The sequence below is a fragment of the Aptenodytes forsteri genome, unplaced genomic scaffold, assembly GCF_000699145.1.
Source record: "Aptenodytes forsteri isolate BGI_AS27 unplaced genomic scaffold, ASM69914v1 Scaffold112, whole genome shotgun sequence".
Classification (NCBI taxonomy): Eukaryota; Metazoa; Chordata; class Aves; order Sphenisciformes; family Spheniscidae; genus Aptenodytes; species Aptenodytes forsteri.
The window spans coordinates 2,092,172-2,108,844 of NW_008794883.1; the positions used below are offsets into that span (position 1 = coordinate 2,092,172).

The following is a 16,673-nucleotide window of genomic DNA, read 5'->3' on the forward strand; positions in this document are numbered from 1 at the left end:
GCCCCACGCACCCCGGCGGCAGCGCCTCGTGCCCGGCGCTGGGCGGCCCTGCGCGCCTGCTGATGCTCTTCCCGCTTTGTTTCTCGCACACAAACAGCAAAGCCGGATCGAGGACCGCCTGGAGAGACTGGATGACGCCATCCACGTGCTGCGCAACCACGCGGTGGGGCCCGCCACCGCCATGCCAGGGGGCCACGCCGACATGCACGGCTTGATAGGGCCGTCGCACAACGGAGCCATGGCCGGTCTGGGGTCCGGCTACGGCACCGGCCTGCTCTCCGCCAACCGGCACTCGCTCATGGTAAGCCGCGGGACTCACCGGCAGCGCTGGGGGGAAAAACTAACTGACTTCAAGGGCTTGAGGACGGGGAAGGGAGGGGTGGATGGGTGTAAGGGTCTGCAAGGGTTTGCTGCTTCTCAGAGGTGTTATATACTAATGTGTGCGTGCGTATTCGTGGAGGGAGTGATACTGCCTTTCCTTTACGCAGTGTGTGTGTGTGAGCTATTGTACAGCTACAAACATGTGCATGCGCGTTTCACCCTGATGGCGGCGAGTGCACCCATTTCTGTTTGTCCCTGCCTGTGCCCTCAGCCCAGCTGGCACGACTCTTGGCACTGGTACCAAGCTGCTCGGCTCTGCGTCCAGCCTCGTTAACCGTCCCTGCTGACGTAGCTTGGGTTGGCTGGGGGCACGGGTGCACCAAGAAGTCACTGACAGGCACCGTGATGGGTGTATGGGGAACAGCAGCCCCATGGCAGCAGGCAGGAGCGTGCCGGGGAGAGCTGCCCCATGGCAGTGAGGCAGGCACATACCAGCGAGAGCAGCAGCGAGGTCGGGCTCTCCTGTGCCTTTCCAGGGGTGGTTTGCGTGGTCGCACTTCAGGGGCCACCTGCACAGCCCCAGTTTACCCTTCTTCTCATAGCCACGTGCACAGAGGTGCAGATTGTGTGCGTGCATGCATGCCGGGGGGCATGAGGGGGTGTGAAATCTTCGGGGATTCATTTATGCTTTCATTTCAAGGCCAGGTGAACATAAAGTCACTGCCCCTACCCAGGTCCTGAAATGCTTTTCCTTTTTTGCTTTCAAAAAGATTTTTAGTGTTGCGTTTCACTCAGGACCCACCACTTGCTTGGGAAACTGGGTGCAGTTTTTAGTGTAAGGTGTGGTTTTGGCGTGCAGGGCTGGAGAAGGTTTAAGGAATGAGAGCTAATCCTGTCCTTGCTTTAAACACGTGCTTAAATTTGGGGGGAGAAGGTAGTTCAGAGTTGGAGCTGCATGTGCTCACTGTGGCGTGTGTTTCACTCTGGATTACGTGACCCTTCTGCAACGTGAAATAGCTGGTGCAGAGAAGCCTGGCTCTGCAGACCCTCCTTGGGCTCGTGAGCTTGTGCTTGTGTACTGAGTCCCCAGTCTGTCGCTGCTGCCTGGGTAAGTGGTGTGTCACAAAAGTCTGTGGGATCAGGTCTGTAATTTGCCTTATATGCACCACTTGGGTCTCCAGGACAGATGTCTTGCACTTTGCAAAGGAAATATTTTGCAGTTGCAATATTTTCCTCTTGTAAAGGAAAAGCATGTCTCTTCAATCTTTTTCTTTTTTAATATGTCAGAAAAATAATAAGGAAAACCATTTAACACGATGCATTTGAGTCTACAGAAATCTTAAAGTCCCTCAGCAGAAGTTAATGAAAAAAATAACGGTCCTGTAGGAGCTGAGAAACAGCAATTCTCGATTAGGAAGCAGCAAAGTTGTGCACGTGCAGAGCTGAACTAGATCAGCGCAATCTTCAACAGGATTAAAAGGCACTCGGTTTTATACTTCCAAATTTCATTCCAGAAATAGAGTTGCTTACTCACACGTGGAATGGAGGAGAGGAACAAGGAGTTATCTGGCAGTATTTTCAGATGGTTCAAGCTATTTAGGTTAATTAAGACTAGGGGAAAATATGTGGGAGGAGAAAGGGACCTGACAGATCCATGGCCAGTTCACTGCTGCGTGGCGCTGTGGAGGACTAGGCTTGATCCCCTGCTCATCCCTCATGCTAAGGGCAAGGCAGGGCAGATTAGAAGAAAGAATTTCAATTAATTAATTCATAATTTCATATGCCTCTGCTAGAGTCGCATGGAAATTTCTCCTCAGCGTGCAAGAATCCCTAACAACAAGACCAAAAACCCATTGAATTGAAAAGGCACATGAGAAGGGACACCAAAACTGATGGACTGGGGGTATATGCTTTGGGTGTATATTTACATATACATACATGTGTGTATACCTTCCCTGGAGCTGTCTTCTGTTTTGGTTTTCCTATCTCCAAAAAGTGTAGTGGAATTAGGAGGAGTTCGGGGACAAACAGCAGGAATGATTGCAAGCATGGAAGGATTTTCATGTGAAGGGAGGTTGAACAGATTGTGGTGATTTTGTTTAGAAAGGAGCTGAATAGGAGGAGACATAATAGAGGTACATAGAATAATGGACAGCATAGAGAAGGTAAATCTAGCTCTCCTATTCATCCTGCCTTATAATTAAAGAACAAGGGAACATTCAGTGAACCTGACAAAAAGAAATACTTTTTATTCAACACACAATGACCTGTGAAATTCATTGCTCTAAGATGTAATCAAGGCCAAATGTTCAGAAGCATTCCAAATAGGATTAGACATCATATGGAAAATGCAAACATTTAGAGTTTTATTTGACAGGATTCAGACAGGATTCCTCCTTTTTTTCACAAGGGAAGGAAAAAAAAAAAGAAAGAAAAACTTTGATGCCTGAGTGTGAGGCAACTGCTAGGGAAAGGAAGGAGCTTCTTCTGGTGGCCAATTATTTGATAATTACCGTGTCCCCCGGTCTGCTGCGCGCCGGGGATGCCCCCGCGCTAGGCTCTGTCGTGATAGTCGGTTAGGTGATTATAAAATAATTAGCCTCCAGCGGTATTGAGAGCACGGCTTTATTCAGCAGGGCCGTTCCTGAGCCCTCGTGCGATGCTGGGGGAAGTTCTCAGGCGGCTCCTCCAGCCTGGCTGGCGTTGCTCCAGCCAGCGGGGCCGAGCCGAGCAGAGCAGAGGGCTTTCGGCCGCTCTCCGTCCCACGCTGGGGACGGCTCCACAGCCCTCGGCACGCTCCATCTCCGGCCAAGGGCAAGGTTTTGTGTCTAAGCTTGAGTGCTGACCACCATCCAGAGCCTTCACAACTGAGGTCTGCCATCTCGTACGGAAATTAAAATATCCCAGCTGTCTCCTGCTTCCCCCCTGCAAGAAAAAGTTTGCTTTTCAGGTATCCTTACCCAGCTATCCTTGACCAAACAGTTCTCCCCTTCAGACTTGTCCACCTACAATGCCCTAAGCTAAATATTTGCCCATAGTTTCTGTTGCTTCAGGTTATTGAAATGTAACATCGGTTGTTGAAACGAAGCACCTGAGAAAGGAAAATAAGGGGGGGTTGTTTATTTTTTTTATTGGGGCAGCTTTGTGACAGGCTCTGCTCCTCGTTAAATTAAATGTTACTAGAAGTGACTCTGTCGTGGGTAAAATATCATTAAAAGCCACAACTGAGACTGCGCCATTTGCAGATTCAAAAAAATGTGAAGTGTTAACTGAAAATGGTCTGGCGAAAGGCTCCGAGAGGTAAAAAGATGCTTTTTCAGCAGCTCAGTTAAATCCATCTCCTCTCCCCTTCCCTAATAAAATTAGCATGAACCAGACATTGTTTTGCTCTCTGTGGCAGTTGCTGAGAATTCACAAAAGGAAATTCTAGATTGTAATTTAGCTTGGCCTCAGGTAATATGTTAAATACACTTGGGATACATATAATCTAAGATTTTAGTTTGTACAAAGCTATTTTTTCCTCCAGTGTTTAAACAATACTGCTTTTAATGAAGAAATCTGGCTTTATTAAAAGCCAGATCTGTGACTTACAACTGTTTCTGCATATCTGCTCTCAATCAAGAGAAAAGAGTTTAATTTTTGTAGCTTTGTTCGCTTTGCATATGTTAAACTGATGCAACATGCACCCAGGGCATCACTTCAGAGACAGTTTGTTCCATAAATATGTGCTCCTCGCTTAAATACCAGATGTAGGTGAAGTTAGATTTAAACAAAAAAAGCAGCAACAATGAGAAATGGAAGTGCCGGTATCACGCATCTAAAAAATGCCTTAATAGTTTTAGGAATATGAAGGCACTTGCTTTTTCAGGAGAAACGCCGAGTGATGGGGTCTGACCGGTTTTGTTTGGACTTTGCTAAAGAAGTAGATGGTCAGAGCAAGGTAACTGAGCAGGAGAATTCGGATGCTTTGGGAACAGCGCTGCTGCTGCAAACAAGACGGGGACATTTCTCTGCAAACCCGGAGTCTGCCGCGTTCCCAAGCAGCATTACTCACTGTCTGAAACCGTAACTTGGGTGAAGGAGTCGGGCCCGATAATTTCTTTTGGAAAACTGGTATGAATTTTGAAGTAAAAACATAAGAACAAAGGAAATAGTTTTTGAGTAGAGTCAGTCTGAAGTTAGCCTTTGACCATTTGATACATTCCACGCTGAAAAGGAAGTTGAAGGGGGGAAAAAATTCCAAAAAAAAAAAAAAAAAAAAAAAAAAAACTAAAAAAAAAACCCACACACAAAAAGCGGGGGGGAAAAAATTCCAAAAAAAAAAAAAAAAGAAAAAAAAAATCAAGGAGGATACTGGTAATGTTTTCCACATTTGAATTTTAATACATGAAACAGGCTATAAAAGGCTGGCCAGCTGCAGTAAATAAAGTAGCAGTGGGAGGTATGGACCGGAAACTTGTAGAGCGCGCTGGTGGAAGCGGCTGTGCCCACCGCGCACCTCCGCGCGCTGCCCGAGCGCGCCGGAGCGGTGCAGAGCCCGCGCTCCCTGCCCGCGCTCTCCCTCGCGCAGCAGATGTGCGACTTTTCTCCCCAGACAAAAATAAGGCAGAGATCGGTCAGATGCTGCTGGAAATGGGAATCAAGTGCTCCGGTTTTAATGGAATGAGGCCAGGTTTACAGCTGTGTGGCTGGGAGCAGAGTTCTGCTCCCCGCGCGGACGGTTTGCTATAGCAGGCTGTCTTAAAAGGGATTTCTTATTTTACATTCCCTCGCTTTTTTTATTAGTGGCCCAGTAAGGAGAGAATTTAAGCGTTTACTAATTTTTAGCAGGCCCCTGGAATTTGCTGAGGTCCCTGTTTCTAATTTCCCCTGTGCCGTGAGCAAACCGGCGCGCATTAATTCACACCATTTACAAATACGGTGTATTTTGATACCAGTTTAGCAGCAAACTGGTTTAGCGGTGAAAGCTGCCTGCTCCTCTGTGCCCGCTGTGTTGCAGCAGCAGCACGTGCAGCCAGGAGAAGGGCAGCAGGAAAGTCTCAAAACAGGGATACATCTTAAATCGCAACCCTGGGGCGCAGGAGCTCGGGGGGGAAGCCCTCGCAGGGCATCGGGCATGGCTTCCTCGGCTGGGCAGAGTGGAGGGGAGGAATTTGAACCCCCAGGATCCCCCCCCCGGCGTACCCAGCATCTCCCAGCTTGTGCCCCAACCGCAGAGGTGGGGTGCAGCAGCTGCTCGCCCAAGCGGGGAAGGGGGGTGACCTGCTCATTGAGCAGGGGAGAGGTTCGGGTTTCCCATCCATCCAAAACTGGAGGGGGAGCACGGCGGGGAAGGGGGGTGACCTGCTCATTGAGCAGGGGAGATGGAGGTTCGGGTTTCCCATCCCATCAAGACCCGGGTTCTACAAACACACGTGTGCTCGACTTTATTACCACGAGTCGTCCCGTTGGGACTATTGGTGACGTTGAAGTTAAGCACATGCACGAGCATTTGCGGGATTGAAAGCATCGTAATTAAAATGGAGGTAGGCTCCCTTCTCGTAAAGCCGGTACAGAACCGCCCTGGACACCCGCAAAGAGACTTCTGGGAAGAGGCAGAAGTGGCTTAGAGATGAGGGTGATGTGGGGTTTGTTGTCAGGCTGCTCATAACATTTCTGTCTCTGTAAGGGTCTTTAAGGCCAGAGTTTTAGCAGTCGCATGTCAAGATAAAAACTGGGAGTTTGGGTTGATTTAATCTGGCCATCTCCATCTCTCGAGGGCATGAGCTAAGCATATATTTTCAGCTTTAGCTGTGAATTTCCTGGCTTTCCGCAGTTCCTGTTATTTCAGAGGTTACGCGGATTGTGGGGATTTTATCGTAACATTTCAAATTGAATTGTAGAAAACAGTGTTTAAATGCTAACTTTTGCACAGGAATCTTAGAAGACGCGTGTTTCTTTTGTAGCGGTGCACGAAGGTATTGGTTAAAATCATTATAAACCAGAAATTGGTATACATTATTTTTAAGATAGCGCTTAGAAGCCCATCAGCCAGCCTGCACGCTTCACACGAGGGCCCACAGGAAGAAAGCGTGTTCGTGTGTATTTTTTTTTACATCCACATTAAATTAACTTATGGAATTTTCCACCCCTAGGAATTAGAGTAGCAGCTCATGAAGTAATTCAGTTATGTCATTCGTACATAAACAAAAAGAGACAAGCGACTTGGCATTATTTAAAAGACAAAATTTGGCTTTTGCTGTTTTGTCTTACTACCTTTTTCTCTTAATTTTTAGCACAGTTGTAGCTGCTGCGTCTGTGGTTTGTTTTGCTTGACTTTTTTAGTTAGCAGGTATAATATAAATTAAAAAAAACTGGACAGAATGACCTTACTGGAATGAAGTCTGACATAACAGGCACCGGTGTAGGGTTTTTATATAGCACCATTTTCGGCCTAATTGGTTGACATTCCTAATGCCGCGCAATTACAGCCTTTATCATATTTTTAAATTATTTTTGAGCTATAAACTTCATTTTGACCAGGAGAGAAACCACTGACCAATATTTAAACGACACCTTTTCAGGAAAGCGTTGTCCTCGCACAATGGCTCCATTCATTTCTAACCAGCTAATTAGGCACATGGTTAAAACCCTGTCGTATTGGTTTCCCGGGTTTCATTTCTGCGTCGCTCGCTGCCTGCGAGCTCCACGTGGCTGGCCCGGCGTGCGCGCGCGCTCCCGAGCGGCGCTGGGGAACAGCTGGCTTGTGTTTAAAGAGCCGCTTGGTGCAACGTCTGCATTGGAGGTGCGGAGCCGAGGCCGCCGGCGAGGCAGGTGCTGGGGAGGAAGGCAGCAGCAAGGGTGGGTCAGCCACCTGATGCTCTGGACGGGACCCCCATCATCTGGAACTGGGTACCGAAATAAAGCGTCCAGGCGTGCGGACTTGCTTGCAGCGTGGTTTCCTCCCCTCCCTCCCCGGCCGTTCAGTGAAGAAGAGTTAATATTCTTAATCCTGTACTTTAGGACCCTTTATATCTCCGGATTTAGCCAATACTTAAATGAATAATCATCTCTGTTGGAAAGAAATTGCAGGGATTATTTCAGTGACTTCCCTCCGATGGCCGTGGCAACCCACTTCTCTCCATAATAGGTCGCAACCGGTTGGTTTTCCTTAAAATACTTCAGTTATCTCCCATGGTGGGAAAACAAAGCTGGTGAAGCATGGGAGACCTTGCGCAGTTAGGGGGGACGTGGTGGTGGGCTGCTCTCTCTGTGCGCGGGACCGGCGCCTGGATCGGCCTGCGAAGGGCAGAAAGCTGAAGGAGGGAGCCGGCGGGGAGCAGCCGGGCGGGCGGTGGGGAGCGGAGCTCAGCCGGCAGCCTCGGCAGCGCTGGAGGGAAGTCGGCTGGAAGTCGGCTCTTCCCACCGAGCAGATGCGCGGTGCCGAACCAAACCTCCTCCTGCTGAGCTGAGGGGGGTGGGTGGGCTCCCCGGGGAGCCCCCCGGGAGGCACGCGGGCGCTGCCACGCTGCGCGGTCCCGTGGCCTCGAGGCACGCACGCTGCCGCTGCGCCGGTAGCCTGGCCTCGCCTTGAGACGTGGCACTTGTGCTTTTTTTCCTTCATCATCTTCTTCCCCTCCCTTTTAACACTGAAGTCCGGCTTTGCCACTTTCAGCTCCGTTTAAATGGCTTTTGCATACAACTGGCTCGCAAACAGCCCTTTCATAAGATACTTGGCGAGCTGCTTAGTACTCAGCGCTACTTTTTTCTGTTGAAAAAAATGTGAACTTTGCTTTTTTCCTGATTTAATGCCACTCTTAATGTCTTTTTTTTTTTTATTAAATCCTTTCTTTTGCTTTTGATCTTATTTATAGCTGAGCCACCGGTCATATGGAAACTATTATTGTATAGCATGGAGATGAAAGACTTCGGTGCAGTTAAATAAGAGTGAATAATTTGGACCAATAATACACACATACAGTGAGAGACCATTTGTGTCAGAGTGCCCTGTGCTGTTCCCTTTTTAATATAGCAGTAGAGGTTTATAAGGGCTTTGCGCAAATCTGCTTTCTGTCAGACTTATAAATTTTGACAATATTGAACACATGTTAACATGCATCACCTTACAACTTTCTTGCCGCATGTTTTTATTTATCTAATTGGATAACACAAGGTCATCATTTTTAAAAGGACAAAGCACGTTACTTGTTGCATTTCTTCGTGATACTGGCAAGTTAGGAATAATCTCTTCCTAACCGTAGCCCGAAGCTGTGATCCAGGCTATAGGTGATAGTTTTTCCTTCGTATTTAGCAAGTTAATCGTGTGTGTGAAGACCACCTCTCAGCATGAGAAGGGTTAACCGTAAGGAAAGGGGTGCAATGCTCATAACTTCGTAGGAAAGCTTTCCCCATTTTTTACAGCTTGTCTGCTCCTTACCGTGCCCGAACTTCAAGTGCCCATCTGTAAGCAATAAAAGAAACATTTGTATGACCATTTCTTACCGCTGCTCAGGACTCACTTCTGGGTCAGGTAGGGGGTTTCCTTGCTCTGGAGGATAAAGTCATTGTCATATACGTGACACAGAGAGAGAGAGAATCCGAGGTAATTCAGGATGAAATGCAGCACTTCGGGGCTGTCAGGTGCAATAGGGATTTCATGGGGAAGGTACGGGTCAGAGGCACCAAAACAGGTTTCCGTGTCGGTGGGGGTCCGATCACCATGCAGACACGTTTCTCTTTATGCAAACTGAGCATCTTCCTGGTCTGCCCATAGTGGCAGAGGACCCCTGTGCTGTGGGCGCAGAGGTGGGTGATGCGGGGTGGGCAGCTGGTGCCCTGGACCCCTCTCGCCTTGTCCCCGCTGGACCTGCCTCCTTGTGCGGTGGCAGCGGCTGGGAAGGGGCATTTGGAGAGCAGGGTTTCGCTTCTGGGGGGGTGATTTACACGTCTTCAGCAGGGAGCTGGGGAAACTCTCCTTCTGCAGAACAATCCTCGGCTGCTCTCTGTGTAAGGGAGAAGTGAGCCTGCCCCTGCCCTTCCCAGGGCTGCCGGCCCCTCCACTTTCACAGGTCCCAGCCGCACTGTGCATCCGCGTCTGGAGCAGTGGAGGGGTGGCTTAGGCCAACAGCCTGCTCGGGGGGCCCTTCCCTGCGGGGATAATATTAATAAGGATTGAATAACTGCCAAATTCAATGCAGTACATCTTGACATTGATGAAACAAGCATCTTGGATGCAGCAGAAGAGTTATTTTTTAAAAGAAGAAAGAAAAACGCACTTTGTAGAATGAGGGTGCAACTGTGAATTTTTTTCCAGCATCGTGTTCTTTATCTGTGCTAACTACAGGTATACACCTCCATCATGAAATGCTGAGTATTCAAGAATTAATTTCCATGTATTTTTTTTAAAACAGCTTCCCATCCCTGATGAATACATAGATAGTGCAGATAATCCTGGAATACATACAAACTAGCATAACCAGAAAAACCTGACGTTTGTACTGAAAATCTGTTACCATATGTAAAAATGAAAATGCAAAGGTAAGAGAAGACAAGGTCTAGCCTTCTTCCAGCTATTGAAGTTTTCAAAATGCCATAAAAGACTAATGTTGAGATGATTCAGGCATCATCTGTCCAGGTTTTCGTGCCGTGTCCATCAGCCTAGTACGTGTGTGCCTCCAGAGAGACCTGTGCTGGAAGGTCTGCAGAACGATTTTGATCCTTACTCTGATTTTGATCCCTGCCTCTGGGAGCAGCCTTCTCTGTACTGGTATTTATTTATCTTCCAGAAGCCTTTTTAACCTTAATAGCCAAAAAAACCACAGGACTGGGGCTTCTCATGGTTTTTCCCTTTGGCTGAATTATCTCAAGCGGACTGTACTTCACACATGAGTATGCACACGTGCTCGGGTACCTGCGTGTGCCTGAGATGGTGATTGCAAAGGGGAAGTTAAGGCAGAGATTTACACATCAGCAGCAGAGCCCGCTTATACCTCCCATGCACATTTTAGGATTTGTTCTTTGTTGGGGTTTTTTTTCCACTCCGGTCTGCTGAGTGCTGCAGTAGGGGACTGTTTAAAGAGATGGAAATAAATAAAATATTAATAGAACTTCAAAGTGAGTTTGATTCTCTAAAGATAAGTATTATTTATAATCTACACTCCCAGGCTGGGGGGAATGATTCATATCTTCGCTCCTCCTCAGGGCAGAGCTGTTGTTTGTATAACAGACAAACCGGCGGCACTGCTGGCTGCGGAGGGAGGGGGAAGCAGAAAATGCAGCACCCTCTGTGTCCCCAGCAGTGCCGGGAGCTGCCCACGCCCCGAGCTCGCAGGCGTTGCTGCTTTCCATCCCTAACACCTTGTGTAGGATGGGCTTTATTTCAGTGAGGCGCATCCCTGCGTCCCCTGGCAGATGGTGGGTTTCAGCCGCGTTTGGCAGTGTGGTGGTGCTCTTGAAGGTACTGGGCTCCTGGTGAAAACAGCTGATGATGTTTGAAGAAGAAAAGTAAATGGCCAGCCTATTTTAGGGGACATCTGAGGCCTGAAGTTTGCTGTAAAGGCGGTCATTTGGGTACCCACGCAGGACAGAGCATCCCGGGGGTGGGGGAGATGCGGTGGCCTGGTGAAAATCACAGCACTGCCAGAAACCAGCCCCTGTAGTCCTCTGCTTGTGGGACTGCTTGGTGTGGCTTAGTTTTGCTTACAGATACGTGTGTGTGCACGTACACGCACACACAAAGGTGTTTGCCTGGTAGAGTTGGAGTTGAAGTCTTTCTGTGTCTCAGAAAATCCACTGTCTGTGGATAACGAAGTGATGGGGCTGCCTGAATCTTCTTGCAAGCGATTGAAACCAGAGAAATAAATTATCCAGGAAAACACACTATGGCAAGGCCATTGCAAGGTGGTGGTTTGAGTAGCCGTAGAGTTAGAAAGCGTCGGTGTTTCGGAGCAGCTCCCTCGCTGTGGCACAGGGAGGATGGCGGGTGGGAGGGGTGCTGCAGCCCGAGCTCCATCCCATCTCGGGATGCCTGCCTCCCACGAGGAGAGAGGGGAAAATGGGCTTCAAGTCAGTCACGGTGGATAAGAAATGGTCTGTCCTTCGTGTAGGGATGGCCATAGGCTGGGCTTGCTCACTAAGCAAGCCCAGAAATTGCCAGTTGGCAGGGAAAAAAGCTGCAAATCTCAAGAAGCAGGATTGATCACATAGTGGGCTGCAAAAGAGAAGAAAAGAATTGAGAGCTTTTATCGTTCAGTTGTCAGACATAACATGGGCGGTTACCTGCCAGATCTCTTGAGAACCTAAAGGAGAAGAAATGTGAGGAAATTTTTTTTTTATTGGAACCAATTTTAAAAATATAAATAAATCTTTATATCAGTATGTCAGCGATAAAGTGGTGGTGACTTTATGGCATCTTTTTTTTGCATCTGAATTCAACACTTCAGTTTAAAAATCCTCCAAATTATTAGCTTTCAATTATTACCATGTCTGCTTCTTGACATGGTAAAACAAGAGGTAGTCTTCAAGAAGTCAGGCCAAATAATCAAGATAGCCGGGTTGTCCCTCTTCAAGCTGGACCACCCAACTGGAGGCATCTCGTGTAGCCCTGTGACGGAGGTGGTCCGGGGGAGGAGCAGGATGGGATGCTTGCCATCTCCGGGTCTGTCTGTCTGTCTGTCTGCACAGGTCATGGACGGAGCCCAGGGAGGCTCACAGGAAAAGGGAGGGACCCAGAGCGAGACGTGGTGTCTGTCAAAGCGCCTTTACAGCTTCCAGCCGCTCTCAGGAGCTCTGCTCGAAGGGTGGTGATTGTTTGCCAACCAGAAGTGGTATCATATGTTTCTTTGTCTTCATCGCCCTCAAAACTAAATGGTTTTTGTCTTTTGTAGAATCGCAGAAAAATGTAGATCGGAGGGGACTTGTGGAGGTGGCTGGGGTGAAACCCCTGCTCACGGCGGGGCCAGCTTCAGACTCAGGTCCAGCTCCCAAGCTGGGTCGGTTGCCCAGGGTCATATCCAGCTGAGCTGGGTATCGCTGGGGATGGAGAAGGACAGCCCGTGTTTCACTAGGTATTTTCTTTCATACGTGTTGGGGAAAAATTTTCTCCTCAGAAGGATGTCATCGGGATTTTACTGCGTTTTCTCCGTTGAGGTTTTGGGAAGCAGGACTGCCGAGCTCCAAGCGCCCTGTAACAACTCATCCTCTCTTAAAACCAAGTAGTGCTGGTTCCAGTCTTTTCTTAGTATCTCATGTTTTAAAAATTAAAACGTCTCAACAAGGAGAGAGTTTTTGTCTCCGCTATTTTACACTTGCTTTCGGTTATTTGCGTTTCGTCTAGTAGTAGAAGATTTTCTCAAGTTCCCCTTGGCAGGATTCCCTTTTATCTCCCTTACTGCGGTCTCGACTTGCTGTTAACAATTATCCTATATTATCTTGTAAGTCTGATTAGAAACATCCCTCCATCTTTTTATCTGGCCGAGTACTTACTTTTTGAGAATTAGGAGCGATTTACAGTTCTCTGATGGATTTATCGCCCCTTTCACTCGAGCGTTAGGGGATGCACACACCTGAGGAGGTGGAGTGCGGAGTTTTCTGTGCAGACAGGCTGGCTGTCTGTCCCTACAGACGCGCGTCGGTACCTCTCCGGCTCGGAGCGCAGCCAGCCGGAGCTGCCATGCAGGACCGGGGAGGCAGCGCTGGTGTTACCGCTCCGGGTGCTTTTGTATCAAAGTCTCCTGCAACTCCTGACAGTTTTGCTCTTCAGATGCTTAACTCTTCTCGGCGGTCTCCTTTATTTAATGAAGGAGCAACCCTGCTCCGCAGAGTGTGTCTGTGAGCCACGTAGAGGGGAGGAACGGATGCGTTTCCATTGCACCCGCACTGTCAGCTCCGATGATGGCATTACTGGAGTGTTTAATAAAACCTTTATTGGTATATTACCCGGAGTCACGGCGTTGGCAGGGATGCTGCCCCTTCGGGTTTGGGACTCGGTGGTTAATGAAATACAGCGAGCGCTAATTTGGACGGGGCTTCTCGTTTTGGAAAGGCAGGTGACACGTTATTGTGTTTGGGGGGAGCAGGGGCCGCGCCGCTCGCTGCCGCAGCTCCCGCTGTCAGAGGCTTAGCTGGCATTACGGGGAAAAAAATGGCAGGCCTGCGAATCTGATCCCCCGAAATGAAAGTCGAATGCCAAATTGAAATTCCTGCAGGATTTCCGATAGCAATGGGGGAATTGAGAAGCCCACAATTAAGCATATGGGCATTAAGATAATTGTCAGATCTGTTGGCGGACATGATAGAAGACAGATGGGTAGGAATCAGTGCGCTCGGCTGCAGCACCCTGGGAGACAATTTGACGTTTTACCTGCCTGAGCTGCTCTGCTGTGTTTGTCACGAGGCATGCGGCGCCGCATCCTCCCGGGCGGCCTGCGCGGTGTGCGTGGCGTGCGCGGTGTGCGCGGCTGCGTGCGGTGCGGCTGTACGGGCCATCTGCGCCCTCTAGTGAAACACAGCCCAGTGCCATGGCTCACCGTCCCCATCCCTCTCCTGGGGTCCCCAGGACTTGGGGCTCGGCCGGCTGCCCAGCACCGCACGGCCTCACCGCTGCCTCTCTCCTCCCCGGCAGGTCGGAGCGCACCGCGAGGATGGGGTCAGCCTCCGCGGGAGCCACTCGCTCGTGCCAAACCAGGTCCCGGTCCCCCAGCTGCCCGTCCAGTCCGCCACGTCCCCGGATTTGAACCCGCCCCAGGACCCGTACAGGGGTGAGTACCACCTGCCTGGGAAGCCCGTCCCGGGACGCAGCATCCCCAAAGACGCGTCTGGGACGGCGGTGACCCGGGCTGGAGGGATGAGGTGTCTGCGCTTCTGGTCACAGGGATGGTGGAGACTGTGACACAGCGCAGGGCGCAGCCGAGACTGCAGGGCAGAGCCTGTTTGCTAATTCAGCTTTGCTCTCTGAAATACTCCAGTTATTACAACTAGAAGCGTGCAAGCAACTTACCTCTGGACAGGGAGTCTTGATACCAGGACTGCTTTAAGCAGCAAAATTAAGAGTGTAGAAGACACTGCAGGAGGCACATCAAAAAGGTGTGAGTTTAAGGTGAGACTCAGACCCACAGATTTTCCACCACCTTTACAATTCTGCCCGGGGGCAGGACGGCACCAGGGTGCCTCTCGTTAGCTCGCAGGATGTGCTGCACTGTCCCAAGCCTTGCAGACTCCTCTGCAGGGTTGTTGCAAAGCAGGCCTGGAGCTAACCGAACCCAGAGGACATCGGGGGTTTGTTGTTATTCCTAGAGGCAGCTGATCTTCCCGTTAAAGCGAGGAAGAGCGAGCCCAAACTATTATGATGGCTTACAAGGTCTTGCTCATTCATTGCAGCCAAGGTATTTTGATTATTTTATGAAGATTTATGAATATTATATTGAAGATTTTTTTTTTTTTTAAGATGAAGGAAAAGTTACGTAGCGATTGAAGAACAGGAGTAGCAGCTAGGCGTCCTGTGCCACCTTCCACAGAGCAGAGCTAGACCTCAAAGCCCTGGCTGAAACCCCTTTCCAGGAGCTGCCGCCCCCACGCCTGGCTCTGCAGCAGGCAGCTGGGGCTGCGCTGCGGGTCACCCTTCGCCGGGGACAGGGGACACGCACCCAGACCGTTCAGGCGTTGGCTTAAGCACTGCTTGACAGCTCATACGTGTGTTTTCTCGCAGGCATGCCAACCGGACTGCAAGGGCAGAGCGTCTCTTCGGGTAGCTCCGAAATCAAATCTGATGACGAGGGAGATGAAAACCTCCAGGACACAAAGTCTTCTGAGGACAAGAAACTAGAGGATGACAAGAAGGATATCAAATCAATTACTAGGTCAAGATCTAGGTAACAGTATATAATAGTGTCGCTTCATTTAATTCCTTTACTGGATTTCGATGAAGTGAACAGAACAGGAGGAAACTATGAGGTTTTTTCCTGGCAGGTAAAACCACAGCCTAAGTGGAACGGGATGGCTCTTCTGGCAGTACCGAGTACCTTTCTGGTACCTGTACTCCAGGACGTCCTCAAATTCGAACAATTCACAAATTTGGACACTGAGCAAGTTCTCCACAATCTATAAAGAAATTGCGTTACGCTAAAATGTATGAATTAGGCTGTTATTCCTTTCTGCCTGTGCTTGCAAATTGGAATACAGTATGAATTTTCATCTCTCTAAAAACGTGCCTAAGAGCTGATCACACCTGCATCTGAACTAACAAACCGTATGCTTTTCTTTTACCTCTGAAATTAATTTGTCGTTCCCAGTCCTCAATTTCTGTAGATCTCTAGGGCTCCCTAAGTTTAAGCGGAGGGTTTAGAGGTCTTTACTGGTTCGCCATATTCTTTATCAATATTTGGAAAGTATTAGTGAAGGCATAGCTGGGTTGTATCATCTGGGAACTCATGCCCACGGTAAATGTGAACAATGTCTACGGGTGCTGCAGCCGTGAACCTGAGCAAGGGACAGGCTTTACTCCTGTCCCTTGAATTTCACCTGCCTCGCCTGCATGTCAGCACAGGGCCCGAGGCACAGCTCAGGACTGCAGATACTCGTCATCGTAGCAAAAAATCCCAATAAAGCTGAAACCCAGGCACAACCCTGCTTTGCTCAGGGGATTTTTTTGAAGATGAATGGCAGTGTCCTTCTGCCTTTTCTCCTTCCATGCCTGGTCCTCTGTATAAAAAACGAGCCGAGATAAGAAGCATCTGAGCAGACGTGCTGCCCCCAAGAGAGCGCCGAGACTTGGACCTCTCAGGCCAGCACTCGCTGATGTTTGAAACGTTAATTACATTCACGTCTCTTATGACGGGAGAAAATATATGACACTTGAGATTTCCTCTGAATAAATGTGTTGAAGTAACCATATGTATAAGTGAGGCTTTCATGTGCGTTTACGATATGGTAAGAAGAAAGCACCTTTATGCTGATGTGAGGTGATGGTAGTTCTTGTTAATTCAACAAATATGCTGTCGCTTATGCATATTTATATGTGCTTTGAAGCTTTTGTAGGCTAACATTTTTGCTTTTAACATGCTTGCAGCTTTAAAAGGTTACTCCTGATATTTAGTTATATGTCTAAATCCATGTTGTTAGGGCTGCTGAAAATTTATTACTCCATTTGCATAACCAATTCAAATTATATAGTGCCAGTGACTCACCAGTGGATGTGTTTTCAATTTAAAATCATCATTTTGTCTGGATAGAAAGCAGTTTTGTTGCAGAAAGGATGCAGAAGTTCACCGCAGGGCTCTTCACAGCCATAAATTACCTCTGCGGCTCTTTGCCCACGGGCGTTTCGGTGCCCCGTGCTCCATGCAGGGACTGGGGTGCTGCCCACACCCACCGCCTGC

The 16,673-nt window shown here is 48.8% G+C and overlaps 1 protein-coding gene across 1 annotated transcript in view; it reads left to right on the forward strand.

The window, feature by feature from the left end:
- TCF4 (transcription factor 4) overlaps positions 1-16,673 on the forward strand; it is a 252,246-nt gene that overhangs the window by 232,818 nt on the left and 2,755 nt on the right. The window contains exons 15-17 of the mRNA XM_019470871.1: positions 98-301; positions 13,922-14,057; positions 15,005-15,167. Coding sequence (XP_019326416.1) covers positions 98-301; positions 13,922-14,057; positions 15,005-15,167 — 503 coding nt within the window. The remainder of the gene's footprint in view (positions 1-97; positions 302-13,921; positions 14,058-15,004; positions 15,168-16,673) is intronic.